Below are 22,519 nucleotides of genomic sequence, written 5' to 3'. Positions count from 1 at the left end.
TCAGCTCAGGTCATGATCTCTTGGTTTGTGGGTCAAGCCCCACGTCGGGCTCAGCACTGATGATGCAGAGCCTGCTTAGGTTCTCTCTCCCTCTCTGTCCTTCCCCTGTTTGTGCTCTCTCTCTCTCTCTCTCTCTCTTAAAATAAGTAAATAAAAATATTTTTTTTAAAGTTAGGGAACCTCTCCCACTTATATGTAGTTTGTTTTGAAAAATCGGTTACAAGTGAGCCATCCAGGAATACGTCCAAACCCTTTCCACCCATTTTCCATGTTCAGCCTATATCACCCCTGCAAGTCATGAACTCCCAAAACTCTGCAGCCTGCTGTGTAAAATAGAAGCTCCTTTCACTCATCCGGAAGCTTCCTTTTCGGAGCTCACTCTATTCCTAACCTTCATAATTTCCTTGACACCTGAACACCTTCTTTTTCCTCTTTATCCATTTTGTGTCTCGCTCACCACAGTGTTTCTGGTAACTTGAAGACTTTCAAGAATATTCCAGGGCTGACCACACCCTCCTGTTTTCTTCCTCCTGCTCAGTGTTTCTATGCTGAAGGCCCGGTGTTTTGTGAGCTGCTTAGGGAAGGTCAGTTAGTGGCCTTTGCTTTGGGGTGAGATGTATCTAGGCTTGACCCCTGTCTCTACTACCCAGCAGTCAACCATGTGACTTAGTCCCATGTGTAAAGGTAACTGCCATAAGTCTGGAGGGGGTCAGTGGGACCACACAGGGAAATGCTCGGCAGGGCAGGAGACCAGGCCCAAGAGCTGTGACAGCCCTGGTGGCCAGTCCACCTTGGAGCAAACCTCATCTTTTCTTGCCTAACTCCTGCCAACCTCCTCTTGACCAACTTTCTGGCCTCCCACACTATCCATTTTGCATACTGTTGCCAACTTCTATTCCTAAAATGTGACTTTTATCATGCTGTCCTTCTACTCAAAAAAAAAACCAAAATCTTCAAAAATTCCCCGTTGATGAGTCTTGCGTTTAGAGCCCTGCACAGAATAGCCTCACAATTTCCTCCCTCTCTTTTCTCAGCCTCCTCTGCCTCCACATCCCTGCACCTGTCTTCCAACATCTGAGGATTCTACAAATATCTGGAGACGCCAACAGGCCTGCCACCCGGCCCACAGACTCTGGAGCAATGAACACCCCCGGGGAAGTGGAGATCTGAACTCTGCCTCCAACTGTGAACGGGGGTTTAGTTGGGGGTAGTTCAAGTCAGAGGAGACGAGAGTGCCTGGCAAGAAAAGACACAATGAAAACAGAAGATGATGGCAGGGAGGGACATAGGGTATGGGGGCAAAGAAATCTGGAGAGGTGGCAGTCTGGGGCCTAAGTGGGGCAGTGGGAGGTGAGGGTGGGGGGTGCATGGCCCCCTAGGCCAGCACAGGCGTTTGGGTTGTGGCCTGTGCCCGGTGGAGGCTCCTGACCATTCTTAAGCAAGGATGTAGCATTCTGTAATTTCCAAAGAAAAGGGCAGTTTTAATGGTCATAGAAGGATGTTATGGTTATTATAGAGAATTGGCAAGATACAGAAAATATCGAAAAAACATAAAGAAGCAAAAATGAGAAAACGCAAATCTTGTGGCCTAGAGGTAAACATTGATAATGTTATTGCATTCCCTTCTTATTCTTTCCCTCCCTCTCGCACCCTGCCTCCCTGTAACGAGTGCTCACTATGTACAAGGCATTGTTATAAGACCTCTGCTCAGTTGATCCTCACGACAGCCCTGTGTCGTAGACAAAGTAATTTTCTGCACTTACAGATGGGGGAGCGTTAAGAAGCTTCTCTGGGCTTCGGACCAGAGGGCAGGCTCTGAACCCTCGGGGCCACATTGCTGCTTGACGGTCACACGGTCAACACAAACACACGTGTATGTAGAGAAAGGTAAAATTTTTGTTTAAAATGGAGTCTGGCATTCTAATCTTCTGAATTGGGGTTTTAAAAATAATTTTGGTGGGCGCGTGAAGGGGCTGTGTAGGTGGGGAGTCGTTCAGAAAGTGTGTTGGGAAAGACAAGCCCACAGGAAAGAGAAGGACGAGGTGAGCATGGGGGGTGGGGAGGAGGTGATGTGTACAGAGACCTTTAGGAGGTGGAAATGACAGATGACTCAGTGTGTGTGCACCTGAGTGCATGTGTGTGCATGTGTCCTTGTGTGTGCATGTGTGTGTGTGTGTCAAGGAGGTAGTTGAGGGAAAGGACATGATGAGGGAAATCCCAAGGATTTTTTTATTGAGCACCTAGATGGGTGGGAAAGCCCTCACAGGAGGGAGGAAAGTTAGGGGGACCAGGAGGGAAGAGTTCCTCTGGGGCCTCATGAGAGGGTATTGTCTGCCAGCTGGACCTGTTCACTAGGCAGTTAGACACACACAGGTGGAAAAGAGTGGAATCAGCTGCATCATTCATACTCAAGTCTAAGGACGTGAGGTTCCCTAGAGAGGATATTTAAAAGAGGAAACAGCAGGGAAAGCTTAGGGACAGGACGTCAGACAGGATGGCAGAGTCTGATGGTTGGATTCAAGAGTGGCCAACACACAGAGATCACAGACCAAGTGGGATGGGATCAGGAGGAGGAGGGCACTGGACTCAACGCTCTCCTCTCCCAAACCCCGCTTCTGTGGGTTAATCTCTCGGCCACCTTTCACATTCATTTTTGCATGTTCACCCCTGCTTCATCGGTCACCTTCATTGTCCCAGCCTGGTGTGCCTCTAAACCCGATTTATACCCTCACCTCCTTCAGCAAACCTTCCCAACTGCTCACCACTGGGCCTCCAGCCCCCTGTTTCCTGCCCCCCCCCCCAACCCTGTTATTTATGTTGTTTCCTCCCAAGATTCCAAGCATCTAGGGCAGAGGCTCTGCCTTCCTTGGAACCCCACAGTGCCTGATCACACGGTCCTGATTAATTGGTTGTTTATAACCCATAGCATAGAGTCTATTATTCTACTTGTATAGAGTCTATTATTCTACTTGTATAGTTTGGATTTTTTTTAATCTTTATTATTTTTTTTTAATTTTTTTTTAACGTTTTATTTATTTTTGAGACAGAGAGAGACAGAGCATGAACGGGGGAGGGGCAGAGAGAGAGGGAGACACAGAATCGGAAGCAGGCTCCAGGCTCTGAGCCATCAGCCCAGAGCCCAATGCGGGGCTCGAACTCACGGACCGTGAGATGGTGACCTGAGCTGAAGTCGGACACCCAACCGACTGAGCCACCCAGGCGCCCCTAATCTTTATTTTTGAGAGAGAGAGACAGAGAGACAGAGACAGAGTGCGAGTGGGGGAGGGGAAGAGACAGAGAGAAACACAGAATCCGAAACAGGCTTCAGGCTCTGAGCTGTTAGCACAAAGCCGGACGCGGGGCTGGAACTCACGAACCGCGAGATCATGACCTGAGCCGAAGTTGGACACTTAACCGACTGAGCCACCCAGGTACCCCTGTATAGTTTGGATTTTTAAAAATACACTTTCTTTACACCAGGAGCTCCTCTACCCTTTTTTGCTTACTCTCGGCTTTGTGAGTTCTTCCCAGGGCATGTTCTTCCCTGTTGGCTTGGCCTTTTTCTCCTCAAATCCTCCACAGGCAGCCTGGGAGCTGAGACACATCTTCTGTTCCCTTGCATTTTCTCACTTCCCCATTGGTCTCTGTCGCCGACGTCCCTCACTCCCAATTTATGACAACCCCTCATCCTAGAACCCCTGGTGCATTCCTTCTGGCAGGCCATGCTTGCCTAAACACTTAGCTGTTTGTAAGTACCTACTCACTTAATCTGATGGGATTAAGACACGCAGCGTCATCTCGTCATCTCCATGCCTTCTTACAGCATCAGCTCAGTGACTCCCTACCAGCCCTCTAGGCAACTACAATGGCAGGTGTCAGATCTCCACCGAGAGCTGCACAACTTCATCTTGAGTTCCTCCAATCCTCGTAGGTTCCAGGTAGAGCCGGAAAGAATCCTCACCCATACACAACTGTGTTTGCGTGTGTGTGTGTGTGTGCGCGCACGCGCACAATGAGCAACAGCAATGATTATGATGATGATGGCGTCAATAAAAATCACTATCATTTTCTGAGCACTTATGCACGGCAGGCCCTATGCAAAGTGCTTTATCGACATCCTTCAGTCAGTCCTCCCTTCTCTGCCTGCCACTCTTCCGTGCCCTGTGGAATCTTGGGGTTTCTCTGAAATCACTGCAATGCTGGATAGGAATTTTTGGCTTCCTTTGTGGAGGTGAGATGGGGGTAGACCCAGAAACTCCATGATCAGCACAGAGGCTTTGGAGGACACCCATGGCGGCAGTGAAGTGAACTGACCTGATTCTACTTCATCTCTAGCTCTTATCGCCCCTCCCTCACAGAGAGGAACTGGGGTCCTGACGCTACAGTCGATCCGGGGAAACAATGACCTTCCCCTGGAGATCCAGCGCCTATGGAGCATGTGTCTGGGACAATATGCCACCAAATAAGCAATGCTTGATGGGATTCTAACTAAATTAAACAGAGAAGATAGAATCTAGGAGGGTAAGTTTCCTTAAAAAGAATCAACCGTCTTCCCAGTCTTGCTTGTTACACTTCCACGCCTGCTTAGGGCTATTACCTTTCTGATTGGAAAGAGGTAACAAACCAATGGTGTGGAGGTAGAGAAATACAAAATAGAAATTTCTCTATTTCTCTAAATTGTTTCAAAAAAACATCCAGTTGAGGAACTGACCAAAAAGAAGGGGTGGGTGGGGGAGAACTTTGCTGAGCTACAGGATTGGATGTAAGGGACAAGCAGAGATTGAATGTGGTGTTTAAGGTCAGTCAAGTGCCGTGAAACTATGGAAGACTGCAGAGGTTCTGATCCTAAGAAAAGTTAAAAATAAAGCCTTTTAGAACATCCTAGGTCTGGAAGTGCTGTTCCACTTTGAAAAGGCACAAGAACACACTCTAAAATAAAAGGTGATTTGAGAAGGATGACCTACGAGGGAGGGAAGGGGGAGGAAGGTGTGAGGCACCAGACTGCCGTGGGCAGGGCACTGGCGTGAGGGGAGGAAGGCCCGTGCAGGAGGCAGAGGGGTATTCTGGTTCGTGTCTTAGTCAGCTTGGGCTGCTATAACAAAATACCATAGAATGGGGTGCTTTAAAAAAAACCACCTAAACTTATTTCTTAAAGTTCTGGAGGCTGACGGATTTGGCTTCTGGGGAGAGCTCTCTTCCTGGCATGTGGATGGCTGTGAGACAGCAAGTTCTCCGGTGTCTCTTCTTCTGAGGAAACTAATCTTGTGGAATCTACTGGATCAGGGGCTCATCCTTACAACCTCGTTTACCCTTCATTACCTCCATAAAGGCCCTACTCCAAATTCGGTCACACTGGGGACTAGTTAGGACTTAAACACATGAATTGGGCAGGGGGGCACAAACAGATGGATTGTTCGGCAAATGGCTGTTGGTTAAAGGGAAGGGGCCAGTGACAGGAGAAAGACAAGGCACAGCAGGAAAGGCAGAGAGGACTAGTGGAGCCACGGATGGGATTTCTGGCGTCAGGGAGTGACGAGAGGAGACAGCTTCTCAATAATCATGAGGCCAGCTTTTCTGATAAGTGGGAATGGGTTTGGAATTTGAGAGGAGTAAAAAGATCCAGAAAAGCCTCCACGGGGAATGGGATAAGAATAAAGTGGGGGCTGCCATGCAATACCAAGGGGCCAGGCAAAGCGAGCTACCGTGATGGCCATCCAGACATCAGCCTCAACGTCATCTCCTTGTGGACGTCTCGCCTAACCACACTGTTTTAATTTTCTGCATAGTACTTAGTGGTATCTGATGAAGTTATCATTCCCCCCTGTGTGATGTAAGCTCCGTGGGACTCTGGATACTTTTTTTTTTTTTGGCTTGCTTTTTGCTATTTCTAAGGCTGAGGGTAGTGCCTGACACAGTAAAAACCAAGGGAGTCTCTGCGAGCTGAATGGACAAAACGACTTTGCAATGGCGCCAATGAAAGAATTAGGTGACCTTCCACCCGTTGTCACTCAGGCTCCCAGGATCAAAAGTGTGGAAAGAGAAAGGTTATCCAGGACTTGCACTGGCAAGTAGGAATGACAGAGGGGGCCACGTGAGGAAGGAATTGAGGGTGCTAGTGAGTCTGCTGTGGAAATGGCTGAAAAGGAGAGAGATGACAAGGAAGAAAGGCAGACAGGGAGGGAGGGAGGATCGCAGACGTAAGAAGAGAGGAAGCAGGGAAGGCTGGAAAAGCGGGTTTAGTAGGAACGAGTCGGAGAATGAGATACTCTCTGGTCAGCAAGAGGAGGCTGGAGCCAGAGGTTGCTGGACACCAGCGTGTGTCCACAGGTGGCTGCCAGTGTGACAAGAAATGGAGGGAGGGGGACTGAAGTTTAGCCCACCAATGCACCGTGAAGTGGGGCAGCCCTTCCTAAGGCGTTCCATAAGCGGTAATAGTTGACACTACTATCACAATAAAGGGCTCCGTGGTCAACTAAGTTTAGAAAGCATGAGTTAGAAAACTGATTCACATATTGCAGGATTTCTACAAATTTTTGAAATACTTAACAAGACTTCAAAGAAAGGTGCAGTGTTCTCCAAATCTACTTGACTGATGAATCCTTTTTATTTCTCTCTAGGAATACCCCTAAGGGCCTTCTGTTCCCCGAGAAGAGAGGTCCTCAAAGTATGGTCCCTGGGACAGCACTATCAGCATCCCCTGGGGACCTGTTAGAAATGCAAATTCTCAGATCCCATCCCAGACCTCTCTGATCAGAAAGTCAGGGTGGAGGCAGGATTCTGAACAAGATCTCCAGGCAATTCTGATGCATACTAGAAGTCCAGAACCATTGAGCTAGAAAATACTTTTGAGAAGTCTGATTCGTGTTCAAATCTGGGAAAGACTATTCCTTAAGGGGTGAGATGAGTCATTCGTGTAAATGCTAAGGTCATATAATATGACTGCAGAAGCTGAAATGGAGAAGAAAAATGTGTGTCCAATTGTAATGTGCAAATTAAGATTGCAAAATTTAATATTAGCCTAATTCATAAATCACATCAAGATTTGAATACAAATGACTTTGGATTGCCTATTCCTTTGGATTATTCATCTTGTTATGTCCCTCTGTTAGCACGATTCAAGAGCTGACTTTTTTCCAACATACTTTATCAAGCTGTGGAGAGGGGGGTGAGGGAAAGGAAGAGAAATGTATTTGAAAACTATTTCCTTTCTTTCCCCTTGTCCATGCTTTGACAGAGTTACCGAAAAGTCATTATGAGGCCAAAAGGTAGACAGCAATGGAAAGGAGAAGATAGATCACATGGAAGCTGTATCATCACCTCTTAAGTAAAAAAAAAACTGACCCTAAGTTTCTGTATTATATGTCTGGCTATCTAAACTCATATTTAATACCTGATTTTAAAAGCAATTATTAGGGGGGTGGGGGAGGGGGCGTCTGGGTGGCTCAGTTGGTTAAGCATCCGACTTCAGCTCAGGTCATGATCTCACAGTTCGTGAGTTCGAGCCCCGCATCTGGCTCTGTGCTGACAGCCCAGAGCCTGGAGTCTGCTTCAGATTCTGTGTCTCCCTCTCTCTCTGCTCCTACCCCGCTCAATGTCTGTCTCTCTCTCCTTCAAAAATAAATAAAAGCATTAAAATTCTTTTTAAAGCAATTATTTGCAAAGAGCTTTATAAATCAATCAACTCGGGAGCACTTTATCTACTTTTGTAATAAATGGTTGTTGGGTCAGCACAGATTTATCAGAAGGTATAATTTTCAAGTGTTAAAAAGCGTATCTGTCCCATTCCCTAGCAGAATAATGGTGTTTACCACGCGTTTGTAGTTTGCAAAAAAGTTGTCAGAAATAATTTGGGATATATGAATACTTCAATGGTACAATGAAAACAAAAATGTGACTCAAAGGAATCTGGGTGCATGTTTCCAAAGTAAAATTAGAATCTAGGCCTACATCTTAAAATGCATTTCGACTCGGAATTTTCCTAAAAAGGGGGGAAAAAAAAGAAACAAAGAAGACCCCTTAAACAATTATACAGAGCTAAATGATTACGCTTTTTGAAGTGCTTTAGCCAGAAATAGTCTTAAGTTTCTAATGCATTTAGACATAAAGGCATATCAGAAATGAAAGAATAACATTGTTCAAAGATTTGCATGAGCACAAAGGCTTAATTGGAAGAAAAAAAATGATAAGAAATGTCTCTGATTTCTTAAGGTAGAAGTTTACAGAACTTCCATTCTTTCACTTGGTCAGCTCTGGTTCATTGCCCAGCAATATACATGACTGGTGGGGTCCCCGTGAATCCACTGGTCATGAATTCCCATGGGTCCTTCTACTAAGTGGGGATGAGCTACACTAGAGGTAGGTCTAAATTAAGATCTGGGTTTCCTATAGAAAACCACCTGCAGCTCTTAGCTAGTTTAATTTGTGCAACCTTAGAGTGATCCATTTCTCAATACTATGGACCACTGAACTATAGTATTGCCAGCATGAAGGAAGGCTTCATTCTGAAATTGTGGCCCTCATCTAGAGAGTTGTCTGTTCTCCCCAACTTCATTCAAGCATACTGAAGAAAGGTCAGGTCCAAAGTCATTAGACTGCAGATTCTAAAACCTGCTTCCTGTTCCCAGAGTTGGAAGGGCATTTCTGATCAGAGAGAGGTTGAGTTAGTTCATATAGCAGGTGAATTTCTTTCCCCATGTGAATTCCTGGAACTCATATGCAATAGCGCTGTGCTAAGAGTTGGCCCTCATGTATACAGGAAGGTGATGGCCATCTGGCAAATCACCTGGACCTTCTTACCTCCTCAAAAAATGATGAGCAGTGATTCTGGAGAGGAAACCAGTGCTAAACAGAAATAAGACCAACGCCCATCTTTGCGGGCCACTCACAATTTCTGAAAATGGTTCTGAGGTTATAAATACCTAAAGGCCCTGATAGAAATTTTAAAGGGTAAGACATTTAACATTTTTTTCATGTGCCTTATCTTATACAATTGAACAAAACCCCCGTATACTCACACTGTTGATTTCTCTTGTCCCTAAATCACTCTAGTAGTTACAGAGGGACCCACCATTTAGCACTGTAATATAGTACAATCTCCCCCATTAAATTGTTTTCCTGGGGGGCACAGAGTGTTAAAAATTTTTTTCTTCATTTGCTAAGATGGGGAGATTAATGACACCCACCTTCTAGGTGGCTGAGAGGAATAGGGGAGCTAACATACGTGAAATTCCTAGCACAAGAAAAGTGCTTAATACTTACTAACTACTGGTAGCAACCATTGTTAAGAAGAGGCAGTTGTACCTGGGAGTTAGGAGCACAAACATGGAAGCCTGAGCGCAGCATCCAAATCCTGGCTCTGTCACTCACCAGTATGCGGCCCTGGACAAGTTACTTAATCTCTCTGGGCCCTGATATCCTCATCTCAAAGATACTAACAGTACCATCCTCTTGGGTGACAAATGGAAATTGGATTAGATACTATATTACAAAGTCTTTGGAAAACATCCTGGCACATAGGAGGTGCTATACTGGTGTTACTATTTAATTCTCACCACAACCCTCAGGGGTGGGTGAAGCCAAGGTTTCGGGTCATACAGCTAATGGTGGGTCCACGGTTCTAAGCAAGTAGAAGACGCAGCTGATGTCGGTACGCCTCATCAGAGGGTTACATGCGAGTCTCTAGTTGCACATGACTGTTCCATTCCCTGGTGGCACATGCCTGCCTCAGATGGCTTATCGCCTTCACTAGTATTCCTGATTACTAACTGGCAACCCAGATGCTCTTAACGCACAGCATGTGCCAGCATCCTGCATGCCAGAGGTTGACAGCACTTCCTTGTATCGATTTGCTTAAATGCATAGGAAAACAGATCTCTTACTTGTCTCTGGGAAACTGACAGCGAGTGGATCTGACTAGACCACCGTGCCTGCTTTCTCTCCCCTCCCTGGTCCACAGCACAGGGGGAAATGGGTAACTCCGAGGGGTGGATTCTTGCAGCCACCCCTGTTGAGCCTCAGTTGTTTCTGTGAAGAAGCCAAAGGAGGTTTTTAAAGTTGGCTCAGGCTTCCCTTTCCACTGAGGGTGGGGCAATGGTGAGAAAGTAAGAGAAAGACCAGAGGCTAGGCCAAGAATTTTGCTTGTGAATGTATACCACTGCCATCTGCTGGATGGAATGGGTATCAGATCTGTTCCGATGTTTCTTTGCTGTATAATAAGCAAATTCACTGATTTCCCAGTATGGGTTCAGAACCTAGTGGTTTCATCATTTCACAGAATCAGTTCTAAATGTCTGAAGATCTTGGAAATCTCATGACAACCGTGCACAGAAGGACTATCATGTGAGTAACTGAAAGGTAAGCTGATGATGTCTTTGAAGCAATGCCCTATTTGGCATTACTAGTTCCCCAGATCAGAGTTAGTCTGTTCCCAAATGGTTGATCGAATTGGTTAGAATAAGCCCATAACTATCCAGCAAGGGCATCTGGCAGAACTTGGACCCTCCTGTCAATGGCAAAAAGTACTTACAGGGAAGTGAAATCACCATCTGGCCTTAGTCTTGTGTTCTCTGAAATTCTGTGTTCATGTATCCAGTAATTATTTATTGGGCACTTATCCTGTGTGCCAGGCACATATCAGGAACTAAGGAAGCAAAGAGGAATAAACGTAGTCCCATTTAATGATATTAAATGGATATTTTCTGAGTGCTTACTACGTGCCAGGCACATGCATCCAGTCCTCAGAACCACCCTAGGATTTATTATTATCTCATTGACAATGATCTTATATTATTTCATTTACAAAGACCTTATACTATTATCTCATTTAGAGTGACTCTTCCTGTCTCATTTACAGTTCAGAAAACTGAAGCTTAGGGAGATTAAGTAACTTACACTAGATAATACAGTTAGAGCTGGAGTGAGATTTGAATGTGGGTAGTGGGAGTGGACGGGTGGAGGAGAGAAGGGTTGGCAGGGGTTATGTAGATGTTTTTTCTCACGTAGAGAGTCTGGGTCTTTCATTTGACACACATTTTCTGTCCCATTAGCACAGAATCCCGGCAAAGTAAAAGTGCCACACAACACTACGTAATGTAGCAGCAGATGCTTTGGAAAGATTGATCAGGAAGAATATCCCTTCCTCTAGCAAGCATCTGAAATCTATCTAGTTAACATTCTCTTCAGTTCTTAACTCTTCCTAACAGCAGCCTCAGTGTCGACAGCAAGACCTGAATTATCGTCGGTTCTCATTGAATGGAAAACAAATCCGCATTTTGGCCTGCATGACAGATATGGGAGAGTGAATGATTTGCTCAGCAGCAGCTAGGGAGCGATTCAGATGTATGATCTCAACAACCGCAAATCGCTTTTCATTTGTTCTCTCTCTGCTCTTGTGTACGAACAGGGAAGGTGCAGGTGCTAGTGAGGGGATGCCAGGGTGGATGGGAGCAGGAAGAAGAGAAGAGGCGACGAATGGAAGCTGGTGGCAGAGAAGAAAAACACTCTGTGCCAAGTGCCTCTGAAAAGTGTTCAAATAGTTTCTACTGGACAGAAAGAAGCAGAAGTGTAGGCGGGACAGGAGAGTGGCTAATGGTGGGTAGGGGTTTGTAGTCAGCTCGCTGGGCTAGAATCTCTGCTATGCCAGTAGCCTAGTCTTTGACCTCAGACAAGTCACAGAATCTTTTTATTCCTTACTTCATACACCTGTGAGACGGGGGCCGGCTTACAGTGCCGTTTTAGGGGTTTACTGAAGTAGTCTAGACTGCCCTCCGTTATTTGCAGCAAGGGGCCAGAATTTGGATGGATCCTTTAGAAAAACTGCCCTTAGGCTGGCTCGATGCTATTTATTTACACATCAGTTTGCTATACATACTCATATTTTGCCTCTCCACATCCTATAAGGCAGGTTGGAGAGTTATTATCATTCCCATATTTATAGAAGAAACAGATCTCCATGTGTTTGGTTGAAATGAAGACGTTTGTCCAAGCACAGCCTGCCCTCAGGGCCACCCACATGAGAACCACCAAAAAAAAAAAAAAAAAAAAAAAGCATCCTATGGAATCACATTTGTGTATCAAACTCCTACGCAGAGAGTGGTTTTCAAATTGTTTCCTGGAAATAACTGAAACCCGAATTTCTTGGAAGGAGCTCCAACCTGGAATTTCCTAGAAGTACAAACAGAAAGGGGAAAGGCTATTATAAGCATTCATGGCAGATTTCTTTCACTGAAATTCTCTTTCAAATCAGTGTTGAAGTTGAAAGAAAAACTGAATACCTAATTTTAAGATTATTTTTAAAATTAATCTACTGTTCATCAGCCAATGTTATTTTGGTGGTGAATAACATATTCACTATTTCCTGATTGTGGCACGTGCTTGTGAGGCGCAATGTGAGGGAACGCGTTTTAGAGAAATAAGAATGAATGGAAAGAATGGACAAAATATTAGAAATACCGAAAACAGTTCCACATAAGTATTAAAGTGTAGTACTGAGACACACACTAGCCTAGGATCAGTACAAAAAGTGAGGGGACACAGGCACTAAAATCTAACTAAGGGGGAGAAAGCAGAGCTAACTCAAATCAGAACAAACAAATGCTACTGTGCTGAGGTTCTGAAAAGTTCTGTTACTGAGTGATCTCTAAGAATTGTGCCAGTTATTTGTACGTCGGTGGGCTTTTAAAAAGCGTGGTTGAAGAAGTTTTCTAATAATTTAATATATGTTCATGAAACTTTTAACACAATTACCTGCACTGTAAGGCACAGACTTGACTGTCTTTCAGAAGGTTAAACACGGGCCTATTCAAATGAGGGGGTGCCTGGTGGCTCCGTCGGTTAAGCGTCCAACTTCAGCTCAGGTCATGATCTCGCAGTCTGTGAGATCGAGCCCGCGTCGGGCTCTGTGCTGACAGCTCAGAGCCTGGGGCCTGCTTCGGATTCTGTGTCTCCCTCTCTCTCTGCTCCTCCCCCACTCACACTCTGTCTCTCTCAAGAAATGAATGAACATTAAGGAACTTTTTTAAAAAATGATGAATTCCAACTTAGCTGGAATTGGATACACAGACCATCGCGGTTTAGTTCATAAACGAAAAGGCACCCTGAATAACAGGGTGAGAGCAGGGAGATCAGCGCCTGACACGGTACATGCTCCATACACAATTGTCAAGCAAGTGGAGAGATTGGAGGAACTCCGGTTTCCCTTGGGAGCTCAGTTACACAGGATGTAAATGAGACTCATCAGTGCTCCTCATTCTGGCTACTAGAAATGAAGTGAAAGCTACAAAATCTGCCCGGTCTTCAGAATCCCAATGTCTGTTCAGTTAACACATCAGAAACCTAGGCATCGACATCTCTCTTCTTGTTCACTGATAAACCAATCCTTTTACTACATTCTGTCAATTTCACCCTCTAAATACAGCCTACAATTTTACCTTCCATCCCTCTGTTTCCCCTGCTACTACCTGAACCTCAGCTATATCTTCTCTTGCCTGAATGATTGTTATAGTCTTCCAAGGGCTATGCCTCATCCATTCTTGGTGCCACTATTCATCGCCCACAGTAACACTGGAATTATCCTTTCAAAACACAAATCTGATTAAGTCCCTTATACTTCAAAGCTCTAATCGTTGTTCAACTGTTTGATTAACGTCTGTCTCTCTCCATGTGAATCTTAAGCTCCAGGAGACTGGGGACTCTGAATGCTTTTTCTCACCATTGGGTCTCTGGCATCTAACACAGTGTTTTGTATACAGCAGGCACAAATAAATATTTGTTGAATCAATAAATGAACCGAATGAATACTGGCTTGTTATTCTTAAAGGATAATCTCTCTGTTTTGCCTTCCACACTGTTATCTCAAATCAAACTCATCAACACGCTTAATGTGATTTACATCTAGTACATTTTTATGAATGAAAAGCCAGAGTGCCTAAGAAAATTGAATTGTTTCTCGCTTCTGCATGAGTAAGCTATTAAAATAAGCAAACGTGCTTGCATCCGAAATTTTCATTTTTATTCCCAAGATGGTTCATCCTAAAGATGGAGAAAATAAGAGCTCCCCTTGCTTGGGAAACTGTAAATTGCAGTCCCAAAGAAGGTCCGGAAATACAGTTTAAGATCCAACTAAATATAAGCCTTAATGAACTGATGGCTCACAAACAAATATCCTTTGAATGATTCAAAATGGAAAAGATCTTAGCCGAAAACACCACATTTCAGAATTAGGGAACAATCATTCTGATTTTAAGATGTTGAGAAAAGAAAGCATTTGTGCAAACAACTTACTGCTAAACCTAGAACTACATGGAAGTTTAATTTTCAGAAAGTTCTTGGATACAATACATCTTTTGCTAATTACTTTTACATTTAACAACAAACTGCTTTGGATAAATAATCGTATGCCAAAAGGTCCATAATGCTATTTAACAAATGGGATAATACATTTTCATCATCATCTAGTAGAAGTCTTAATACATTTACTTTCCCAGTACTTAGGTAGTATAATTTGTACCATAATTACTGAATATTCTCCGAAATAAATACCTCACATCAGAGTAATGTGGATGGTCAGTAAATCACTATTACTTAAATAAGGATGAACCAAGCTATCATTGCGCACCCCTACTATGCAAGCCCTGGCAAAGAATTACAAATATGAAAATCTTACAGCTAGAAGAGAGACCTCTAGTGTGTGTTAGAGAACTTTATATTGTGCTTCGGGCATAATTAATACAGCAAAATCACTGCAGTCATTTTGAATACTGTGGTGGGAGATTTTTTGCCAACTATCATTCACGCTCGATCCACTTCAAAATTTCTTCCCAGCAAACGTATGATATTTTTGCCTACTTTCTTTTTTGTAATCATATTGCCTAAAACCAATGAAGTTTTCTCCGTGATGCAAAGTTTTAAAATTCAACGGTCACCTTTGCAACCTAATTAGTAAACATTAAACCTACTGTCATCATAACAATCGCTAACAATTCTTTGCATTCAAGCAACAGCAGGACTCCTGAGCCAAACTGTTGCAGCCAGTGTGCGGTCTCCTGAACACCAGCCCCTCACGGTAAGCCAAATGCCACACAAATATAAACACGAGGAATAGATCGGCACATCGCCCGTTATCCAGGAGACAAATGGACCCACTACTATTTCAAATTCACCAAGTAGGTTAGCTATTAGATTCCACGGTTTCCTACATATGCAGGTAAATTCCTTGATGTAAAATCAGATTTAATGAATCATGCAAGGCATCAGCCTCAGCCTTTAAAAATCCTTTATTTTCTCCTTTTCCACATTAAAAACACATTTGAGATAAACACAGAAGATGTTTCTCCAAAGAACACACATACACACAAAACAGGAGGTCTCTTAAGGAGTCTACTGCTGAGAAGGTAAAAGCATTTTGCTCATTTTTAATTTGCTAAAACAATCCAAGCATGCTTGGTACCCAGAGGGTATTCTCAAATAAACTTGTATCTCTAGCTGCCAGCTTAGTTGATTGAAAACAGAAGGCAAACGTTTCTTAAAGAATGAGTATGTTAAACTGTTATGTCTCTCCCAGTTCCACCAAGGACGGACACACACACACACACACACACACACACACACACACACACACGTCAAAGATTTGCTTGAAAGCAGCCGCCAGTTCTCTATGATCTAAAAGGTAATGCAGCATTTGTACCAAATTACTGCTGCCTACTGCGGTGCACCTCTTAGCGACGAAGCCGGTGCCACGGGGACACTGGGCAGTTCCTGCGTGCTGTTCTCCACGCACAAAGCCGACAGCCCCATTTGCAACTTTGCTAACTTAGTTGGTTTCCGCCCAGCCGGCCCCCGAAGCACAGTCACGGTGAAAACGTTTTGATACCAGAAAATCATTTCCACGACAGTTGCAAGTGTTCGAAAGCACAAAGGCAGACACTGCCGACCCGATCTAGCTAGGAAGTTTCGGTACTGGGGCGGCCGTGCGGAGCACGCGTCCAGGTAAGGGATTTCTGCACCTCAAGTCTGGTGCTCTCTCCCTGGATGTTTTGGGGGTCGACCTCACTTTTAACGCGAACTCGCCAGAACGCGCCCCCCACCCCACCCCGTTCTTTTTTGAGGAGGCTCGGACTCTATTTTCCAGCCGGGTCCCTCTGGGGGGCGGGAGAGGAAGCACACTTCACATTTCAATAAAGAGGGGCGGCGGGGTGGGGGGGTGGAGGGGAGGAAAGAGGTCAGAAAGGAGCCAAACTGCATCCCTCCCGCCCACCTCCGTGCCCCAAGCGCTGGTTCAGGCGCGGAGACGGGAGGCGGCCGGGACACTCTGTCCCTTTAAGGGAACCTTGGCCGCCAGAAGGGGAGGGAAGGATGCGGGCTCCGGACTCGGACTCGGCGCTGCAGGCATCGCGGAGTAGAGGCGAGCGCAGCAAAGCCACAGCCATTACCTGCAGCGCTCACATCCTTCCCCCACCCCGACACCCCCTCCCCCGTCCCCGCCTCCCAAGGAGACTTCTAATCCGGAGCATGTGCCGTGCCCTTTATCCGGGGAGGAGGTGGGGAGGAAGAGGAATGAGAGCTTTTTAAAAATAAATGAAACGTTTGCACCCAGGGAGGGGGGGGGGGCTGGAAAAGGGAGGGAGTGGTGGGAGGGGGCTTTAAAGGCGCCCGGGTGGGCGGAGGCGGCGAATCCGGATCAGCCCGGCCGGAGACGGACGGCGGACAGCGCTGGGCACCGGCCGCGGCTCACAAAGAGGGAGCGGCGCGGTCCGGCCCGGGCAAAAGGGCAAGGAAAAACCGCCTCGGGGCCCGATCCGCTCGGCAGCCACAATGGCGTCTTTCACTGGGCGTCCGGGGGCGCCACCGAGGCTGCGGGCGAGGAGGGGGCGGCGGGCCCCCACCCCCCGGCAGGCGGCAGGAGCGGAGCCCGGGGCGCCGCCGCCCCCGCGCGCCCCACTGGGCGCTGCGCTCGGCTGGGGGCGCTCGGGCCGGCGGCGGCGGGCCGGGCCCGCGGCGCCGGGAGGGTCTCGGCGGGGCTGCTGTGCGGGCGCGGAGCTCTGCGCCGGGAAGAAAGGGACGCGCGCGGCTCGGCGAGGAGGGAGGGGTGAGGGGAGGGCGGGGGAGAGCCGCGGCGAAGCGGCCGCCGGGGAGGCTGGCGCGCGAGCGGCGGGCGGGCGGGCGGTGCTGGCACAGGCTCCGAGAGCCGCGGCTGCTCAGCTTCCAGATCCGGAACCGGGCCCCGGCGCGCGGGCTCCGGCCGCCCCGGCCCCGGCCCCCCGGCCGCGCCCGCTCCGCCCCGCTCGCGCCCGCTCCCGCTCGAGGAAGAAAGCCGAGAACCCGCAGAAGGAGCCCCGGAGCAGGCAACGGCCGCTGCCCCGCCGCCGGCCCGAGCGGATCCCGAGCCGCCGCGGCGGGCTGTGTGTGTGCGAGTGTGCCGCGCTCTCGCCCCATGCCTGGCACATGCGTAAAAGCGAGTTGCGCCCAAAGTCCCAGCCATACCCTCCTTAGCAAATAATAACAAACCCAAACCGTCAGATCTTACCTGAAACATTGAAGCACAAAGTCTCTCTCCAAGTCCCCTTTTCCTTTTCCTCTCCCCCCTTTTCCGATTTCTCTCCCAGCGATCTGCTCGGCTCGCCACACCAGAGAGAAATGCAATAGCTTGGCTAAGGTAGACAGAACAAAATACAGAGAAGAGTTGCTCCAGGGCTTTGAAACCCCTCAAGGCAAGGATCAGGATACAATTAGCTCATGCCTCTACCTCCAGTCTAAATCAATCTCCAAAATAAAACTTAAATCAAATTAACTGATCACTGGGCAGACAATTGATCTCCTTCAAAAATAAAGCTCTACGTATACGTATAGATAAATACACATATAGGAATTTTTTTCCAGGTTTTTTTTTTTTTTTTTGGTGGAAAAACAGTCTTATTCCAGCCTCCAACTTGCTTTTTACCCTCCTCTTGCACAGAAAAGCTGATTTTAATCGTTGTGATTAGTTTTGATGTAACGTTTCCGCGGGCGATTTCTGCAAATGGATGGAGTGTTTCTTTGCCAAAAGAGGGAAAAGCAGCAGATGATGATAATTATAAGGATTGTTGGTTGTTTCTTTTTATTTGTGTTTAGGGCTCTCTCTTCACTTTCTCAAGTTGACCTGACATTGCTGTTACACTAAGGTCGCACAACTTGTTGATGAGGATCACCGCCCTGTCTGATCAAAGGATAGGTGATAATTTGGCAACAGAGCAGCACATTTTTGGTTCCTTTGGCGACATAACGTCCCAAATGACGTGGATAAAAATAAGCACATGCAGTCTGCTTTGCCCCAATCAAGTCTGAATCAGCGCCTGGGGGTGATACACAAACTCATTTCAAATGTTCAACCATGCAGAATTGCAAAAAGATTGAAGGAGTTACACCACATTTTTTTTAAAAAATAGCAAAATTAAAACAAAATTTTGTTTAGGTGTAGCCAAAGACCTGCCATTTAGGTTTTATTTGATCGACCTTCTAAACATATCTCGCCAGCTCCCTTCTGTTTGCTTCCCTCCACCTGGTACCTTTTGGGGGGGGGGGGTTGAATAATTCCATTATTTGACGGAAGTGCTCAACAGAGCTAAAGAGTCTAACATAAACACATTTCCCCAGATTGCAACTCTAGTGCTGATCTCCCCTGCTCCTCATCACTACTCCTTCTTTTCTAGGTCTTTGTTCAAAGAGATTGTGCCTGAGCCAGTCGTAATCTTAATTCTTTCTAGTTACAGTGGGATATTTGGTTGTAACTCTGAGGTCACCTTTCATTAGTGTTATATCCTTGCAGGATACTTTTTGAAATGGTATATTTTTTTGAGCACTTCGCAGTTCATTAATTCAAAGTCTTTGCTGACATTTCTTATGAAAAAGACCAGGCTGTAAGGCCAAGGAAACTAAAAAAAAAAAAAAAAAAAAAAAAAAAAAAAAAAAAAAAGAAAGAAAGAAAGAAAAAAAAGAAAAAGAAAGAAAGAAAAGAAAGAAGGAAAGAAAGAGAAAACCCTAAATAGAACCAGACATGTCCTGTGAATACCTGCAATTGGCCGCCTTTCACAGGAAGTCTTTTTTAAACTATCATCTTTCTTTTAAGGTAAGAAACTGCTGCAATCCCAGCAGCAAAGGGAGGGCTCAAGGTTCTAAAAAAGATCGCCAATCACATCAGTGTAATAGCAACATGAGTGATTAATGTCATTATGAGAATCAGGGGCGTTGGTAGATTTTTTTTTTTAACACAAGGTCACATGACACAGGTATCTGCTTTGAGGAAATCAGTGACCTGTAGGAAGAAAACAACGAATGGCCCCCAAAACAACATGAAACAAAGTCACATTTTTCTTTGCTCATTATCTTTCTCTTCCCCCGCTCCCACTCAACACAAGGTAGATACATCCTCTAATCTGCAATGAAAATTTTTAAATGGTCACGAACCCCCAAATTCAGTTGAATAAGAACTTTGTTCTTGCCCCCCAAATGGCACTAAATGTTGATATAGGAGGATGTGAGAAGACAAGAGACTGATATGACTTAATACATAGAAGGTGTGGCTCCAAACCACTTTTATTAAAGTCTGGAGGGCCTTGTGTCACTCTCCTGGAATGTTAGAGCTGGGCAGATCATTTGTGGACTTCTAGTTCTTTACATCATTTTACAGATGAGGAAGCGGAAGCAGCTTGCCCAAGGTCACATGCCAGTCAGTGACAAGACCAAGATCAGGCCAGGAGGGGTAGGGGTAGAACAAAGGTGAGTGGTACCCCCCTGAAGGCACTCAGCTTGAGAAACTGCACAGCATTCTAAATTATACTGACATGGCCTAAAAACCATACTTCCAGAATTCCCTTTCTGGAGTTGTCCTAACAACCTGTTAGCACAATCTTTTAAATATCTCTCATGGCAGCAAATCCCTGTCCTTTGAGGTTTAACTTTTGGAAACAAGCACTCTCCTCCCACCCCTCCCAAAAAAATGGGTATCAGGTCTGGGAATAAGTGAATAATGAAGATGCTTACACTATTTAGAGTCAAAAAAGAAAGTATGACTAAAAACAATGAGACCAATTTTCTTATTAATTCCTAAATGAACCGAAGACTACTGGCAAAATATTTTAAGCAATGGAATTACTGGGATTTTGGTTTCCTAGATAACTGCTTTGAAGAGAATAATATTCACTCGAACAAATTAAGTTCTGAGATGTTCGCTTTAAAGGTGTTTAAATACTTCAGAATGATATCACTTACAAAAAGACACTCTTTTTAAGCTTAAGGTAATTGACGTTTTAAAGTGATGCATCTTTCAGTTGATTGCTGACTTTGTGGTAATCCCAATGGCAAATGGACTGCAGAGTCAAGTCTCATTTTATCATGTTGAGGATCCTAATTTTCTTGTAGTTTGAAGGAGACTCAAAGTTGAGACTGTGAGGATTCAGAAGGAAAACTTATTTTGTACCAGGCAATACAAAGAGAAGAATAAACTTCACAACCTTCAAATCAAGGATGACAACAACTTATTTTACATTTTAAGAAGGAGTTTTAATGAAATGGCATGTGAAAAGCAAGGTCCGTGTCTTGCCAAGTATAAGATACGAATTTACCAACTTCGCTTCCATCAGCCCGTGCAATTGTGAAATTACCTCAAAGTATGTTTTATCTGACTAATATCTGTGCAAGTGAATGCATGCAGTTTGTGATCTCTACAGTGCTTTTTTTTTTTTCACCAATCATGAAGAAGTTGGGGGGGGGAAGTATATTAAAAATCCTTCTAAGCTCCTTTTTCAATAAATAGTTGAAGTGAGAGCAGCAGCCTAAAAACCGTTAGCAACACGGAAGACAATGGCAATAAAATTGTCAGCAAGAAAACAATCAGAAAGAAAACACAGACCTTTGTTTCTATCTCCCAGGGTCTCGCTATCAAAATGAGTTCCACCAGTTTTTAAGGCATAAAAGCTATGATAGAATATTTTGAATTGGAACCAGGAGCTTGGCGGAAAAAAGTTTAGCGCCATGACCATTGAGGAAGAGAAAACGGATGTCCTTTAAAGAGAGAGGCAGTCCCTTTTACTGTTAACGTGGGGACAGCTCATTGGGTAGCATTGTGGTCGCTGAACCCTCAAATCACAAGTTTGCGCAGAACATCACGGCTTGATCCAGGGGTAGCCCTGCAGTACATTCTCGGTGGCGATTTGACAAGATGTGGATGTTACTTGCTGAGATGAAATGTGAAATTGCAGAACCCTTAGCTGAAGCAGCCAGACACCCCAATCAAAGTTAAAAATCCCACTGTACTTTCTGTTCAGAAGAAGAGAGAAGCCTTAGTGCCTGGGTTCAACCTGCACATACATAGACATCACTGGGCACAGCAAGGCTGCCACATTTTCTCCCTATATGTCACTAAATAAGATGATTTCCATCATTGCTTCAGCAGGATTCACCTATAACTACCAGGAAAGGCCCTGCCACACAGGAAGGCAAATTATGTTATTTTATCTTTGAGTCCGTGTTTTGGAGGAAATCACCTGTTTCTTATCAGTCAACCTGAAACTCCCTGTAATACTGTGGAATGTGCACGTTTTCCTGGAGTTGAATAGAGGCATTAACAAGCTCAAACAGAATGGGTTTGTGATTCCTGGAGATTTGGCCCCAACTGCCACCTGTTTATAATTAGCCTCTGGAAAATGTAACAGTTTTTTAAGTCGCCATCAATATTTAGAGTCTGTGATATCTCATGTTCCGAAGAGGTAGGTCTTCTGATGGTGGCAGATCAGCTGACGGGCATCAATTTCTGCTCACCCATAATTCTGAATAGAAACAGACACCAAGTCCTTGTACCGAGGCCATCCAATCACTTCAGTCTTTCATCAAAGCTTCTTCCGTAGCTATGCAATGTGAATCCTGCTCATAACCTCACATTATGAAGTGACACAGGCGAATTGAGAAATAAAAACGTAATCGTGGTCAGATACCCTGACTACTGTTTTAAACAGAGAAAAACAGAAGAAACATTTAAGCAATGGGAGATACTGAATTAATTGATGTTTCCCATGGATGACCTTTTCAAAAGATAATAGTTCCACCTCCTTTTGTTATTTCGTCTAGAAATCACATGGACCCCTCACCTTTTCATGTAAAATAATGAGGGAAATGAGATTTTCTCCAAGGTAAATGCTAGCCATGAACAATCCTAGGTCTGTGATGCTGTTTACTAGGGAAAACTCAGTTCCTTTAAGATCCTTGGTTTTGGGGCGCCTGGGTGGCTCAGTCGGTTAAGCGTCCGACTTCGGCTCAGGTCATGATCTCGCGGTCCGTGAGTTCGAGCCCCGCGTCGGGCTCTGGGCTGACAGCTCGGAGCCCGGAGCCTGTTTCAGATTCTGTGTCTCCCTCTCTCTCTGACCCTCCCCCGTTCATGCTCTGCCTCTCCCTGTCTCAAAAATAAATAAACATTAAAAAAAAAATTAAAAAAAAAAAGATCCTTGATTTTGACAAGACTGCATTACACATGTAAAACAACGAATTAAGCATT

General features: G+C 45.2%; 1 protein-coding gene across 1 annotated transcript in view; it reads right to left on the bottom strand.

Annotated features, from left to right (window-relative positions):
• Positions 1-17,651, bottom strand: part of KCTD1 (potassium channel tetramerization domain containing 1) — a 187,670-nt gene extending 170,019 nt beyond the window's left edge. Inside the window, exon 1 of the mRNA XM_058692457.1 lies at positions 17,522-17,651. Within this exon, the coding sequence (XP_058548440.1) occupies positions 17,522-17,530 (9 nt within the window). The 5' untranslated portion in view covers positions 17,531-17,651. The remainder of the gene's footprint in view (positions 1-17,521) is intronic.
• Between the last annotated feature and the right edge of the window lie 4,868 nt (positions 17,652-22,519).

The sequence above is a fragment of the Neofelis nebulosa genome, chromosome 11, assembly GCF_028018385.1.
Source record: "Neofelis nebulosa isolate mNeoNeb1 chromosome 11, mNeoNeb1.pri, whole genome shotgun sequence".
Classification (NCBI taxonomy): Eukaryota; Metazoa; Chordata; class Mammalia; order Carnivora; family Felidae; genus Neofelis; species Neofelis nebulosa.
This window is presented reverse-complemented; position numbering and strand designations above follow the sequence as displayed.